The sequence below is a fragment of the Coptis chinensis genome, chromosome 9 (assembly GCF_015680905.1).
Source record: "Coptis chinensis isolate HL-2020 chromosome 9, ASM1568090v1, whole genome shotgun sequence".
Taxonomy (NCBI): Eukaryota; Viridiplantae; Streptophyta; class Magnoliopsida; order Ranunculales; family Ranunculaceae; genus Coptis; species Coptis chinensis.
Window position 1 is genome coordinate 80,852,029 of NC_141464.1, and position 13,806 is coordinate 80,865,834.

The following is a 13,806-nucleotide window of genomic DNA, read 5'->3' on the forward strand; positions in this document are numbered from 1 at the left end:
ATAGAGGGAATCAAAGAAATAGCACAATAAATGCAATAAAGTTATGCACATTATTATAGTTAGTTCTGATACGTATGATAGAGATGTACTTCATGTCTAAAAGCAATAAAGTTACAGAAGATAGCACAATAAGTTTTCTTTTTAAGAACACAACTAATAATAAAAACAAATAAATATAGAATATCTCCATGGCATGATCTACTTTGACACATTTGATCTTCAGTCCTACAAACAAAGAAAAAATAGATGTGATTGAAATGAGTAAGAAGAGTCATGTAGAATTGTGGTAAAGGTCAATTTGTTTGAAAATAAGTAATGTTTAAATACCTTGTTTTCTTTTATCCTACGAATTCTTTTAGATGGAGGTCTAATGACTGAAGTTCGGGATGTTTCATTCGAATCTTTAGTCGAAAATTCCTTTGAGAAATAAGCAGACAGAAGATAAGTGAATGTCTAACTATTTATTAAAAAGGGAAACATATAAAAGTAAAACACATACCATATAAGCTTTTCTTTTGAAAGTTTGATTAGATCTTTTTTTCTTATTTGAAGGCTGAGGAATGTCATTGGAACTTGCCGAAAGAATCTGCTGCTAGACAAAAGAGCATAATAAGAATAAAGCGATGAATAAAGGAATATGCAATTTTGTTTTTGTATAGATACTTAGTCATTTGCAGTAGGGTAAAAGTAAATGAATACCTTTTCTTTCATAAGAGTTGAGTTGTGCTGCTTCATGTTGTCAGGTAGTTGGGCTTGGAAGGAATCAGTTAAAATATGTGATGACTCTGTCATCTGAGTGTATATTAAGAGGTAAACCAATAAATATAAGCCAATGATAAATAAGCATATTATTGGTAGTGAGTGTAATAAAATTGAACAGGTCCAAAGGGCGAAAAAATGAAGTATGTATCTAATAGATAAAACACAATCATAAAGGAAAAGTTTGTATATCTATTTACCTGTTCAATTTCTTCTTGTATTTGGTGTGAATCAAGATTGTAATCCATCTGAAAAACCTTATTAGCTGTAAAGCCATCCCTTCCTTGACTCTGGATGTTGTATTGGTTGATTTTTATCTCAAACACTATCGAAGTTCCAATAATTGCATCCGTTATGGCCTTAACAGTTTGGATACCATCTGCCTACTCCAATAAATGATAATTATTCAGTTATAATGTTGTATTTTGTAAAGATATATTGCATGGCATAAAGATCGGATGCGAAAATTTTGATAGCGTTGTAATGGTTTTACCGATTCGATAAGCCTAGCCAACTCAGAAGTTGGATGTTTTAGTAGCTCTTCTGCTTCATCGCCAAATATAGTTATTAGGGTACTTTCTGTGTCATCTTGAATGCGAACTTTCAGTTGATACCTAGCATACATTTTTATTAGATCAAAATCATAAAGTTGAGAGAAGTATTGAATGAATATCTTTAAAAAAAAAGAATATGAATACACACCTAGCATCCGGAGATGGAATAGCATTGTTGCAATTATTGCACCAATAGTGATCACCTTTGGCTATAACTTTTTTCCGGCAGCCGATTTTGGTGCAAGACTTATAGAACGGTGCATAATCATGAACAATATCATTAATAATTGCTTTGCATGTGAAGACTTGTCCCTGTATGGAATGTAAGTATTTTGAGAAAAATAAAATTAAATATGGTCGATAGGCAAATGTAGAGTAAACTTACAACAGAATCTGCGTTTAACATCTGAAGAATTTGCGAAAGCGTTTTCCTGTTTCTTAAAGATCTGTCCTTCATATTACGTTCAACTGATGACGAAGCTTGTAGCACTGAAATATTTCTTTCTTTGAAAGTGGAGCTGTAAAAATATAAAATATAGTCATACTTGATCAATGGCTAGTTAATAAAAGTGTATATTTTATTTTAAATAAGTTTTCATTTTATTTGATCACCTGTTTTGTAATTCTAACACTTCTGGAATTTCCAAGTTGACATAGAATTGGGTTGCGCTTGTTGAATTAAGGAAGTATTGATCTGAAAAAGAAAAAATTTAAGATTAAATAGGTTATGTAAAAGAAAAAGTGCTATATAGATTAAAAATCCAATATAATCACCATAATAGCTTCCAACAGTTAGCGAAGTGACAACCAACACCGGTACGCTCGTTGCATACGTAATAACATTATCCATCAATTGTATTGCATTTTCCCAGAGATTTATTTTCAGTTCAGTTCCACTGCAGAGATAATATATTATTGTGTTAATGTATAGAGTTGGTTATGCATTTTTTAAATTCTAAATAAGCATATGGAAAAGCAAACCTGCTATTCTTCAAGAAGATCTCTTTCAACATGAGTCCTTTTCTAAACATCAATTCTGAAACACCTTCAAGCGTACCATACACATCTGAAAAAAACAATTTGATGAAATAGTCATTTCTAACGATGTTTTTAGAATTGAAAGACTGCTATTATATCACGGCAACTTACCTTGCAAATTCTGATTTTCTTTTGGAAGCAGCCTAATTTTGTTAAACTCAACGAAGTCAAAATTATATTTTGGAATTTCAGGGTGTGCTTCGGAAGATCCCCTAACAATAGTATCCCATCTGATAAGTATAAGATATTCGTGTTGAACTGGGCGGTATGAATATGTTCTAGTTTGCACACTGAAGTTTTCAATGTGATATACATGTCCTTCGTGAAGAACATTTAAGAATGTGTTTGAATGGTTCTTAGGAACAATGGCTTGAATTTGATTTCCCTGAAAATAATTAAAAGCATTTAGGCAATGTCATAATGGGGAGAATTCAATGTAACGTAACATAAATGACTTATACGAATTACCTGTTCATCAATCAGGACAACATCAAATCTTTTCTTCTTCTCTTGGGAGTCTTTACTGCCTAAGGTCCATCTTCTCGAGACACGAACTTTAATTTTACACCGATGAGTTCTGTCTGTTAATTCAGACAATCGAACATATTCTGTTGTACCCATTTGTAACGTGTACCTAAAGTGCAATGAATTAGTTGAAAGGAAGAATAAAGCAACAACATGCCAAATTTAAAAGTTGTAACTTAAAAGTGAGGAGATTTAGAAGCCAACCTTTTTGGAGTGATTTGGGTACTTGTTGTTCTTGGTGATGACGTATAAGAGAATGGAACAGAAGTAGGAGAAGAGAGGGATTTGAAAATGTAGTTTTTTGAGTATTTATAGTAATTATCATACCTGTTACAGGGTAGTTAGGATTGTCAATGTATGAAGTAACTGAATCTGTATTCTAAACGGTGTGTAGGATGTATCTCTTTTCAAATAGATTCAACTGAAACCCATAATCTTGGCTTTAAGGGAAGTGGTTGTGTAACTGTTTATAAATGAAAAACTTGGCGGTTAAGCCAATTTTTCTTGCAAGAAAAAAACGGAAGAAAAAAAAATTAATGTGGGAAAATATTTCTAAGACGTGTAGTAATTCCTAATAAAATTCTTGAATATGATTTAAAAACGTGTAATTCAAAATAAACAATGTTACATAGCGATAAATTTTTTTTCAAAAAGATTTATGATATTTTTTTTTGTTAGGCAAACCTCTGTTGAGCTTTAAAAGCAATGTTAGCGACAATCGTTTTTTGTAAAATGGAACTTGAAAAAAAATAACGTCAAGACATTCAAAAGGAGACTACAATATATAGAACCAAAAAAATTGGGACGGAAGCTTGCAGTTCTATGAAGAAAAAGAGTGTCAGTTCTATATTACCACCATGTGTAAATGATTTTATTATAGTCATCTCTGTATGAATTCATGTGAAGGAACAAAGGCAAGTGTGTTATGTATGTCAGAACGAAGTTCCAGTATCATAGATCAACAATGACGACAACAATATAGTCTTATCTAGAGAGTATATATCAGACTTGGTTCCTAGCATGCCCGTTTGTTGGTACTCTGGGTCTATGTAACAGAATGTCCCCGCTGCTGATGTCATGTGATATTGAGTAACCGTGTTGGCCACCGAGGGTGGGACCTCACATAGTTGTGATATAGGAGAATATTGCATGGTTTAAGGTCCCGGTGCACCAGGGGCTCTGGTTTTGTTTGGTGAAGGAATAGAAGTCCAGTTAATCCACCATGGAACCGTAGGTGTCCCTCCCCTCCTAAAGAGCCTTTCTTCTAAGCTACCATTGTCCATGTACTCGTAGACTAAGCATCCGACTCGGGGCGAGTAGCCGAAAGCAAAAGAACCATGTTTGGATGTCTAATGCAGCTTAACACTTCAACCTGCGTAGTCATGTTTGTTCATCATGAATACAAAATTTCGTGATAAAGACATAAATGCATAGTTATTTACTTATGCTACCACCACCGCTAGCACTATATATGTTAGCTCTTGTTGGAATTGTTTCATCCCTTGTGCTGCATCCGATCTTAAGACCTTAATGGCAACTGGTGTGTGATCAAGCTCAGATCTATAAACTAGCCCATATCCACCTTCACCAATCTTTAGAGAATCTGAGAAGTTATCAGTAGCAATCTCGATCTCTTTTATGTCGTATGTTACTGTTCGCCAAAGCAGTCAAGACATTGGTTTTCGCTTCTGCCGCAGTCAGAGCCATAATATCGACATCCTTCCTCCTCTTTGTCTCCAGTTCGGCTATCCTTTTTGATGTTGCAGCAGCTTCATTGGCCGCCTGCGTCCTCGCCTTTTGCATCTTGGCAATTGCAAGTGCTGCCTCTTCAGCAAGCTTTGCATCCTCAAACTTGCGAGCTTCATTAATTTTCCATTGGTGAAACTCTAAAACCTGATATCAAACATCACAGATACCAATTTTCTTAGTAACTTGGTTTTGAAGGAAATCAAGAAAGGTTCATGCAAACTTGGCGAGTCAATGGTAGTTAAATGTTGCAACCATTGATCTTAACTTATATTTGGTACTTGGGTTATAAGCAGGTTCTCAGTTATAAACTGTTGTAGTTCAACAACATATGATCAGGTGTTCAAACTGAAGAGATCCTACCTTGTGTCTAGCTGAGATGTCCATGGTTTGCTTTAGCTCCATTTTTAGTCTCCTCATCTCAGCCTCTATCTGTTGAAAGGAGGATGTATTTATTAGTTATCGTCCTTGAAAGTAATGGACTACCTATCTGACTAAAATCAATAACGTTGCAAATTTGATGTGACATATGTACATATGAAATCATAACTCATTTTTTGCAATGGATACAGATGAAGGCCTTTCGGCATTAATGGTTCAAATCACGCATAAAAATAAATTAGAGGAAGGCAACATACAATAAACTATTTAAGATTAAATTCAAACTGAAAGTAAAAGTGAAATTAGGAAATCGGAATCTTACCTCTTCCATTGTGGTTGCAGAGGTAATGGAGAGTATGCAGGGGGAGAGACTAATTAGAGGGAGAAGTAGGGGGTGAGACATTTAAAGTGATAAATCTATTGAGAATTCTCAAGGGTTATTTGTTGAGTATTATCTTACTGGCATGGGAGTATACATTCATTAGGAAGGGAGCATATATCATTCTCCATTGGAAGATATTTGATGTTTCATACTCATCCATAGATCCATGAAGTTGCTTTCATGATATTTCACGTTCTGACCATATAGTCCGGCAACTGGCATGGACACCAGAAATGCATGAGCAGCGTGGCCAGTGTTTGTCATGAGCTCGCGACAAAAAAATCATATGACCATGAATTATTCTGTCTATAAAGCAGATGAGGAGCAACTTGTAAGTCTGTAAAGAAGGTTGCAGTCTCAAAAACAGGATACTCAGTAGCACTTCATAAGCATCAGGGAACCGGTGTGGCAGAAGGAATGCAATAAGAAGATAATTGCATGTTGGAACATTAGGGCACAGACCTGCGGCAACCCTATACTGAAACCATCTACGAGCTTTACCAGCCTTTCCCCATGAAACTAACGGGAGAGCGTAGACAGGTTCATCTGGAACCAAATTATTTAGTTTCATATATTTAAAAACAGCTTCTGCTTTAGTGAGATGACCACAATGAGCAAGGACTTCATCACACAAATGTATTTGTTTATGGATATGTCTATGTCCTAAGGGCACTGGTATCATTGCCCTGTCATCGAAACAAATGCTCCCTAGATAAAGGCCAGTGTCAAGTAATCTGATAATAACTTTTTTACAATATGAAGCCGCAGGCCATAAACCAAAACTGTGTAAATAGATCTCCATATGACCAATGGTATGCGGCACGATCACCTGCTAGTTTATGCATATCGGATAGCTGAGATTGTGTTAGCCTCAAACTAAATACATCCATAATATGGTTGTAGGAGTAGAGTAATGTTTCTTGAACGATGCCAGTGTGTATCGATGCAATGATTCACGTGTTAAGAAGGGTGCTGGTTTTCCATCGGCTTCTTTTGCATCGATCATCATTTAAAGTTGAATAACAATGACGGCAATAGCTAGAATTGAATTTAGTTAAGTCTGAAAACACTGTTCATATCTCAGCTTTTGCACCACCATTGACTCTATTGGCCTCTTTATCGTCACAATCGATTGTTAATGGAACAAAAGGCAGATGCGATGACTTGTATATCTTGAACAAACTGCACGAAGTTTAAAAGTAATATGTAAGCACGTGGAGAATATAAGGAAAATTGGTCATATGATGGGTAAATAGAACTATATACACTTGAATAAAAAAAAAGGCCAGTCCACAGATCGTACGGAGACGCATAAATCAAATTTTTAAAACAAAATATTCTTGTGCAGAGTTAAATTCTTCAATCCTAATCTTATAGACCCATTAACGGGTGCACATCTTGTATATCACATTTACAAACCTGTACTTGCAGAACAACTTCAGTGACGTGTCTATTGTTTCAGCACCAAACGAAAAAAAACTTAAATCAACTTTAGTGACAGATAAATTGCTGCACCACCACATGTAGAAGCTGAAATTGGAAAAGGACGAAACGATAGGAAGTAACAGCTTGATAGTCAGCACTTCATAAGAAAAGTTCGATAGTCAGCACTTCCTAATAAAAGTTAGAATGGCTGGCATGGTATGTTTAAATTCCGAAATGAAGCTATCAGTACTAAGGATAACTAATAGCATACAACATAAAAATAAATTTATTTCCCCTCCTCCTTTATCTGGGCTTGGGACCAGCAATGCAAAACGCAAAATGCATTGGCGGAGTTAAATTTTTTTTTGGTTAGTCGTGGATACCCTCCCTTTAATAGTTGTTATTCTAATTGTTTGAGCGTTTGCTTTGTTTACAGTCAGGAATTCATCGAAAAAACTAAAGGCACCTGTGTTCTGTACCAACAAAAGGAAACAATCACATAGTAAATATTACACGTTCTAAGGCACGTTCAATTTGCACTCTCATTACTCTTTACTAAAAATCCTACTGACTACTTGAGCATTATTGGGTGGTTAAAGACATATATAGGTTTTAGGGGGTCTAATAGAAAAATCAGATAGAAAGACAATATTGTGAATTCAATGGATTGCCCAAAAAAATTCCTCATATGATATCTCTAATTCATGAATGTTTATATCTCCGTGGAGAGTTTTTTAAAAAGTAAAGTGTGGGGGAGTGGTGGGGATGACGTATACCTAAATGCAAATATTAACTGTGGGTGGGTATCCCGAAATTGTTTATCTTAACTGTAGTAGAAAAGTATTCATCACATTTTATTGTACATACGAAAACCAGGGAGTGAAAAACAAAGGAATAACGATTCATTGCATGATAACATAACGACAGGAAAAGAAGGTCAGTGTAAAGCATCCATAGCATCATCATCATCTGAAAGTAACACGTCCCGATATACAATATTTCTAGTGTAAGTTCCACAACTTTTAGTTAAGGTTCCATTTTTGACTAAAATCTTTATGTTATTTCTTGAGACGCACCTCGACAATGCAACGTATAGTTGGCCATGAGTGAAAACATGATCAGGAAGGTATATACCAACATCACGAATAGTTTGTCCTTGTGATTTATTAATAGTCAATGCGAAACTAAGCTTAATTGGAAATTGTTTCCTTATAAAAGTAAACGGCATGTGTTCGCTTTTATTTGGCTCGAGAGGTATTCGTGGTATAAACTCTTTTTTACCTCTGAACTGCCCAGTGGCAATCTCAGCATATATAGTATTATCATAGAAATGAATACAAATTAATCTAGTACCATTACAGAACCCTATAGTCGGATTAATATTTCTAAGAAGCATGATTGGGCATCCCTTTTTCAGAGTTAATTGATGTGGGGGCAGGCCACCTGGTGCAATAGAATTCAAAAATTCTTGTTGATATAAGTTCCGAAGATTAGGTGGAACAATATCAAATGAGTAGTTGGTTTTTTCTTGTCCTGGGAACATGTCTATAATCTGATTATTGAGTTTATCGACAACATCATTCCTCGGTGTTAAAATAGCCCTATCAATAATGTAATTACTATTACATCCATTAAGACTTAGTGAAGGATAAACAAAATCTATTAGATCATTTATTGACGAATCACCTGTCCAGGGCAATACAATATCATCAGGTAATCTAATCATTCTATCATCATCAATATAAGGCTCGTCACCATTTCCTACACGTAATAGAAAATCAGCAAACCATGGATCAGTTCGTGCACGCATATTTTGTGTGAGAGAAATTATTTTTACCTTGTTCCAGAACCATGACCTAACAACAGATGCGTCAATCTCTTGAGCCCTTGTAGAACGCGGAACAACAGGAAGTGTTTGACGGAAATCACCTCCAAGAACAAAAAAAATTCCACCAAAAGGGAGGTCGGAGTCAGTGATATCTTTTAAGGTTCTATCAAGAGCTTCAAAAGTGTGTTTATGAGCCATTGTTGCCTCATCCCATATAAGTATATCTGCACAACACAAAAGCTTGGCAAGTGCAGATCGCTTACCAATGTTACACGTCGAGAGGTAATCTATATTTATTGGAATGGCGAACCTCGAATGTGTAGTTCTACCCCCAGGTAATGCAATGGCTGCTATCCCTGATGTGGCTGTCGCTATCGCAATATGATTATCATTCCTTAAAGATGCAAGAAGTGCTCTATATAAGAATGTCTTCCCCGTACCTCCTGGTCCATCAATGAAAAATATAGAATGTTTTTTTTCTTTAACAAATGAAAGTATTTCATCAAAAGCCTGTTTTTGTTCAACATTCAAGTTTTGAATCGCCATAAGGTCCCCTTCTGGAATTTGCAAAGATCTCTCTTCAACAATAAGCCTTGTTAAATCAATATCCTCGTCAATGCCCCCTAATAATTTGAATTAAATCATAATCAATGATTTTCTTTTGTTTCTCAGCTAAAATATCATCAAGTTCCTTCAGAAGACGATTAATAAATAGTTGGGTATTTCTATTTCTATCATTTGTCGAAGCATAGTCCTCGATCATAAATGGGTAGAATTCATTCCAAAGTTGTCTTACTCCACTTGGTTGACAATAAATTAAAATGGTAGCAAACAATCGTCTTAAAGAAAGAGGCATATGTGTAGTTGCAGCCTCGCTTAAACAACTTTTGATGCTGTCATCATCTTCAAGTAAACCCCTTTTTCTAGCTGATTCCTTAAAAGTGCCTACATGCTCACCATTGACTGTTAGCAAATCGTTAAAAGAAGTAGGACCTCTTACATGTAACAATAACAGGCGTAAGTAATAGCGTTCTCCTTCCATAGGAGAAACTGTTGCAATTCTTCCAATCGTTCTGCGATTGCGACTTCTACGGAACCATTCCCTACGAGTTGAATCCCAATAAAAGTATTCTGGAAACTCCAAATATAGATACTGGCGTGCTTCCTCATTAATAAGATTTGTTTTGAAAAATTTTGTGAGCATGGTTTTCAGCCAGTGTTCATCATCTAATATATCCTCTATAAGTTCACCACTATAGTAAGTAACTTGTTGTCTATTAGGTAGATGTATTTGCAAGGCTATAACAGAAGGAAACATACCATTTAAAGGGAACTTATATAATCGCCAAAAAAGCTTCAAAGGGCAAATCCATCTTGCATTTACAAATTGTGTTATCTCATCATCACTACCAGATGGTTTACTACTAACTCCAAACGACACCCGATCAGGTCCTTTATAAACATATTTATACAAATATTTTACAGAAGTTATGCTGGAACAAATCTCCACATTGATATGGCAATTATATTTTAAGAGAAGATAAGGATTGTATGGAACAACATTACGATTGTCTAATGTGTATTTTCCAACACTTATATGCCTTCCATTATCACGTCTCATATATGTAGCATATGAATCAGTACCATGTGAAGTCGAGTGTAAAAATGACTTAGGAAATGCACTTTTACATCTACCATTTTTCATACAAACTGCATTCCTATTAATGGTTCCACATCGTTATGCATCATATGTTTTATAACAACAAAGATACAAATCGGGGATCCGTGATCGGGATCCGGAATTTCAAAGATAAACAATCTTATCTATATCTTCAGGATTATTTATTTTATCATCTTCATGGAGAATGATGAGAAAATGAGCATGTGGAAGGCCTCTTTTTTGAAATTCTATAACATGAACTTGTGCAATAACTCTACCTAATATATGTCTGTTAAATAAATCATGTTTAAGTTCCCCTAAAATAGAATGGAATGTTCTGGTGGCCACATCTGGCCTATCTTGTGTACGCAGGTCAAGGTCTAATTCTCATGTTATTGCATGCCAAGATGAGTTACATGTGACAGTTATAAATAAATATGGTTTTCCATACCTCCTTACCAACGCCATTGCATCCTGATATCGGTGATGCATATCCCGAGGGCTACTCGTATGAGACGGTGGAAGTATGATCCTTCTACCAATGTTGCCTAGTTATCATAAGTGTAAATAATTTAGTTTTCAAAAGATAAAAAGTAAAAAAAGAGAATGCCAATTAGTTAATAATATGAATATCGAAAGACAAATATAATGCACCTGCAGATGTTTCCCCTGCATTTAATGCATCTTGAATGCCTTGGTACAGTTCAGCTCTAATATTCTGTTGATTATCCCGATAATACCTCATTTTCATTGTTTCAATTTTGACACATATATCAACGACAAATTGTTGCAAAAGGCGACACCCCAAAAGGAACAATGAGACCTCCATGGGACGAATCTGAAAGATGTAGAAACATGAGCCATTAGATCATTAGATATATGGTTTTGTCAAAGACGTTGTTAACTCTGTGAAACAACTATGAGTTTAAATTCTATAATTTGTTGTAATTGTCTGATATGTCCTAAACTCTGATGACAGCAAGTTATCATGCATTAATACCATTTGATTTAAAACAATAATGTTTTGTCTCTAGTATTCTCGGAGGCTATGTCAGTGCCTACCTCTGAAAAAAAAAATAAGTAGTTTTTCGTGAAATGTCATGTGTAGTTTAACAGTCTGTTTATAGGGCGTGTTTAATATAAGCACTTAGGGCTACGAGCGCATGAAAGCCATAAGAGGAATTAGAATTCATATATAAATTACTAAAAGAATTGAGGGCATAAATAAATAAATGGATAAACATATGAAAGACGAAATTACTCCAAAATGGAATATATGACATTTTAAGAAAGAATTACAACAAACATTGGCGAGCAAATATTTTTTTAAATCAGATTGTTGAATGACATTTCAATAAATATTATTAAATGCATCGTCGTATTAAGACACTGGAAACATTTGATATGAAGACTTGAATTAGCATAATACTTGGTAGCACTCATAAAATTAGAGATGCTCACTGAGAGACGATAATGCTCGCACAGCAGTCCCATATGCCTAAAATAATTCAAGCCTGAACAGTAGTGTAAAAAAGAATGCTTGGGACGACATATGAAATGTATTTTGCAAGGCTAAGCTGAGAATAAAAGTGAACCACGGAATCTGGCAATTTCTGCAACTATCAATAACTGCCAGGATTTCATATAACAGCAACATAACTTGTATACTGCAATTTCCATACGTTTCATAAATGTTTATTTTTCACTTTATTATTGTGCATGTTGAACTCGATTAATAGGGATGCATGGACTTCCAAGCATCTTACAGAGCACATGCTTAGTCGACATCTCACTCAACTTCATTCAGAGGGTGACTTCCCTTAAACATCGTTTAGTAAGTATTTCATAGCTAACCTCAAACCACAACAGGTAAACTTCCAATGCAATTGATTAGCTAGCAAAGGCATGAAAATTTGAAATTTCTCCGGGTTCGGGACATACAAAGTAAAGAAGCTAATGAAAGCTCAAGAAAAGATGAACTGATCAATTAATAAAAGAGTGCAAGATGATCTCAAAATCGTTTGATGCTATAGCCTATAATAGTTCACATCTATCTCATTGAAGTGTTCAGGAAAGAATATTGCTAAATACAAAAGGAAGAAGCAGAGATTTAAAAAAACAGCAAAAAAGAAAAAGAGATTTCAATGAAGCTATATATGAGCTTGTCTGAGATAAATTCTCACCTCCAAAGCTTTTTCTTCATCATAAGTAAATTTTGGTAGCTTCCTCATTTAACAATTGACAAAATAGTAGCGGCAGTAGTTACAAAATGCAACAATTTGTAATAAAAGGAAAAACTTTTATAATCAATATAAAGACTGTTGAATGAATTTTGTGCATACCTGCAAAATATAAGCATAGTAGGTGCGGCAGCTTATTCTTCTTGTACCACTGCGATGTACACCCAAGTCCCAACCATATTCACCAAAAGGAAGCATAAGAGGATATTGTAAGGGGTCGATCATAATATCCAGCAGTGTCAGGAATTGGCCGAAGTTCACCCGATTGTGTTTGTACAATAATATCTCTCGCTTCCATTCTCTCTGGATCAGTATCTCCTATCAATACTGCAGCAACTTGTGATGCTGTGGGTAGAGCATGCTCCCGACGGTCTGTTCTTAATTCTTTGATAATGAGCCTACAATTCTGTAAATCATTTCTCTGTCCAAGTTGTCTAAAAACGCCGACAAAGGGATTATTGCAATTATCTACGATATTTTTCAACGTAGATATAACACCCGCCCGTAATTTAAGATTTTCAGAATTCCGATTCTCAATCTCATGGTCAGTGTCATAGATGTACATCTGTAAATATCTAGGTTTCCTATTAGGTCCCGACAACAAACTTCCAATCCTATGATAAATAGAAGCTCTTGCACGAAATGAGAAGACGCCATCTTTACCATTTGCAAGATCTTTATCAAAATCAACACCCATTGAAGTAAACGCAAATATATGATTGTAGGAGCGGATGTTTTCTCTGAAATGTTTACCAAGGTCACCGCCATCACGAAATAGTTGAACTAATTCGGCTGGCGCCGATGGCCTAGGAAGCTTTATTCTACTTTTTCCACAACATATCTCAGATGTCTCGTAAATGAATTGTTTGGCTCCACAGTATTGACAAAGTGTAGGTTCGGGCAACATGTAAGGATCAAAGCTTTGATAAAAAACAAAACCTCTCGCACATCTATAAAACCCATGACTTATCCTAGACGGTCTCGAAGATGGTAGAGTTATTGACATTACATGCGAGGTGGGTCTCCCTAGAAAGTGTTTATTGAGTAAAAAGATAAGCACAAAAGGGGAAAAAAAGTGCGTCTGAGAGACGCAGAAGAACTAAAAGCATAAAATAGGAACAACAATAAATGTCACCTAAATCCGTGGTTATGTTTCTGGCAATTTGCAATGAGGCTGTTAGTCGCAGGCGTTGGGTCGCAGGAACAGGCTGTTGATGGGAATCTGAAAGAAATCGTTAAAAAAAAAAATAAGTTAGACAGAGTGAAAG

At 35.4% G+C, this 13,806-nt stretch overlaps 1 protein-coding gene across 1 annotated transcript; it reads right to left on the reverse strand.

Annotated features, from left to right (window-relative positions):
- Positions 1 to 219: 219 nt before the first annotated feature.
- On the reverse strand, positions 220 to 3,243 carry LOC147478572 (replication protein A 70 kDa DNA-binding subunit D-like). The gene is made up of 14 exons (XM_086583395.1): positions 3,081 to 3,243; positions 2,820 to 2,985; positions 2,463 to 2,736; positions 2,295 to 2,379; positions 2,088 to 2,209; positions 1,926 to 2,007; positions 1,699 to 1,831; positions 1,462 to 1,625; positions 1,253 to 1,373; positions 960 to 1,142; positions 700 to 792; positions 500 to 592; positions 328 to 417; positions 220 to 225 (listed from the first exon to the last, which is right to left on the reverse strand). The coding sequence occupies exons 2-14, from the start codon at positions 2,970 to 2,972 to the stop codon at positions 220 to 222; spliced, it is 1,599 nt and encodes a 532-aa protein (XP_086439521.1). The 5' UTR covers positions 2,973 to 2,985; positions 3,081 to 3,243.
- Positions 3,244 to 13,806: the final 10,563 nt, after the last annotated feature.

What these genes read in the sequence shown, in the direction of transcription:
- LOC147478572 (XM_086583395.1), bottom strand. Translation starts at nt 2,972, where the DNA reads ATGGGTACAACAGAATATGTTCGATTGTCTGAATTAACAGACAGAACT. An exon ending in ATTCCATCTCCGGATGCTAG is followed by an intron (nt 1,374 to 1,461) that starts GTGTGTATTCAT and finishes AATGTATGCTAG; the next exon opens with GTATCAACTGAAAGTTCGCA. An exon ending in TGGCTAGGCTTATCGAATCG is followed by an intron (nt 1,143 to 1,252) that starts GTAAAACCATTA and finishes TTATTGGAGTAG; the next exon opens with GCAGATGGTATCCAAACTGT.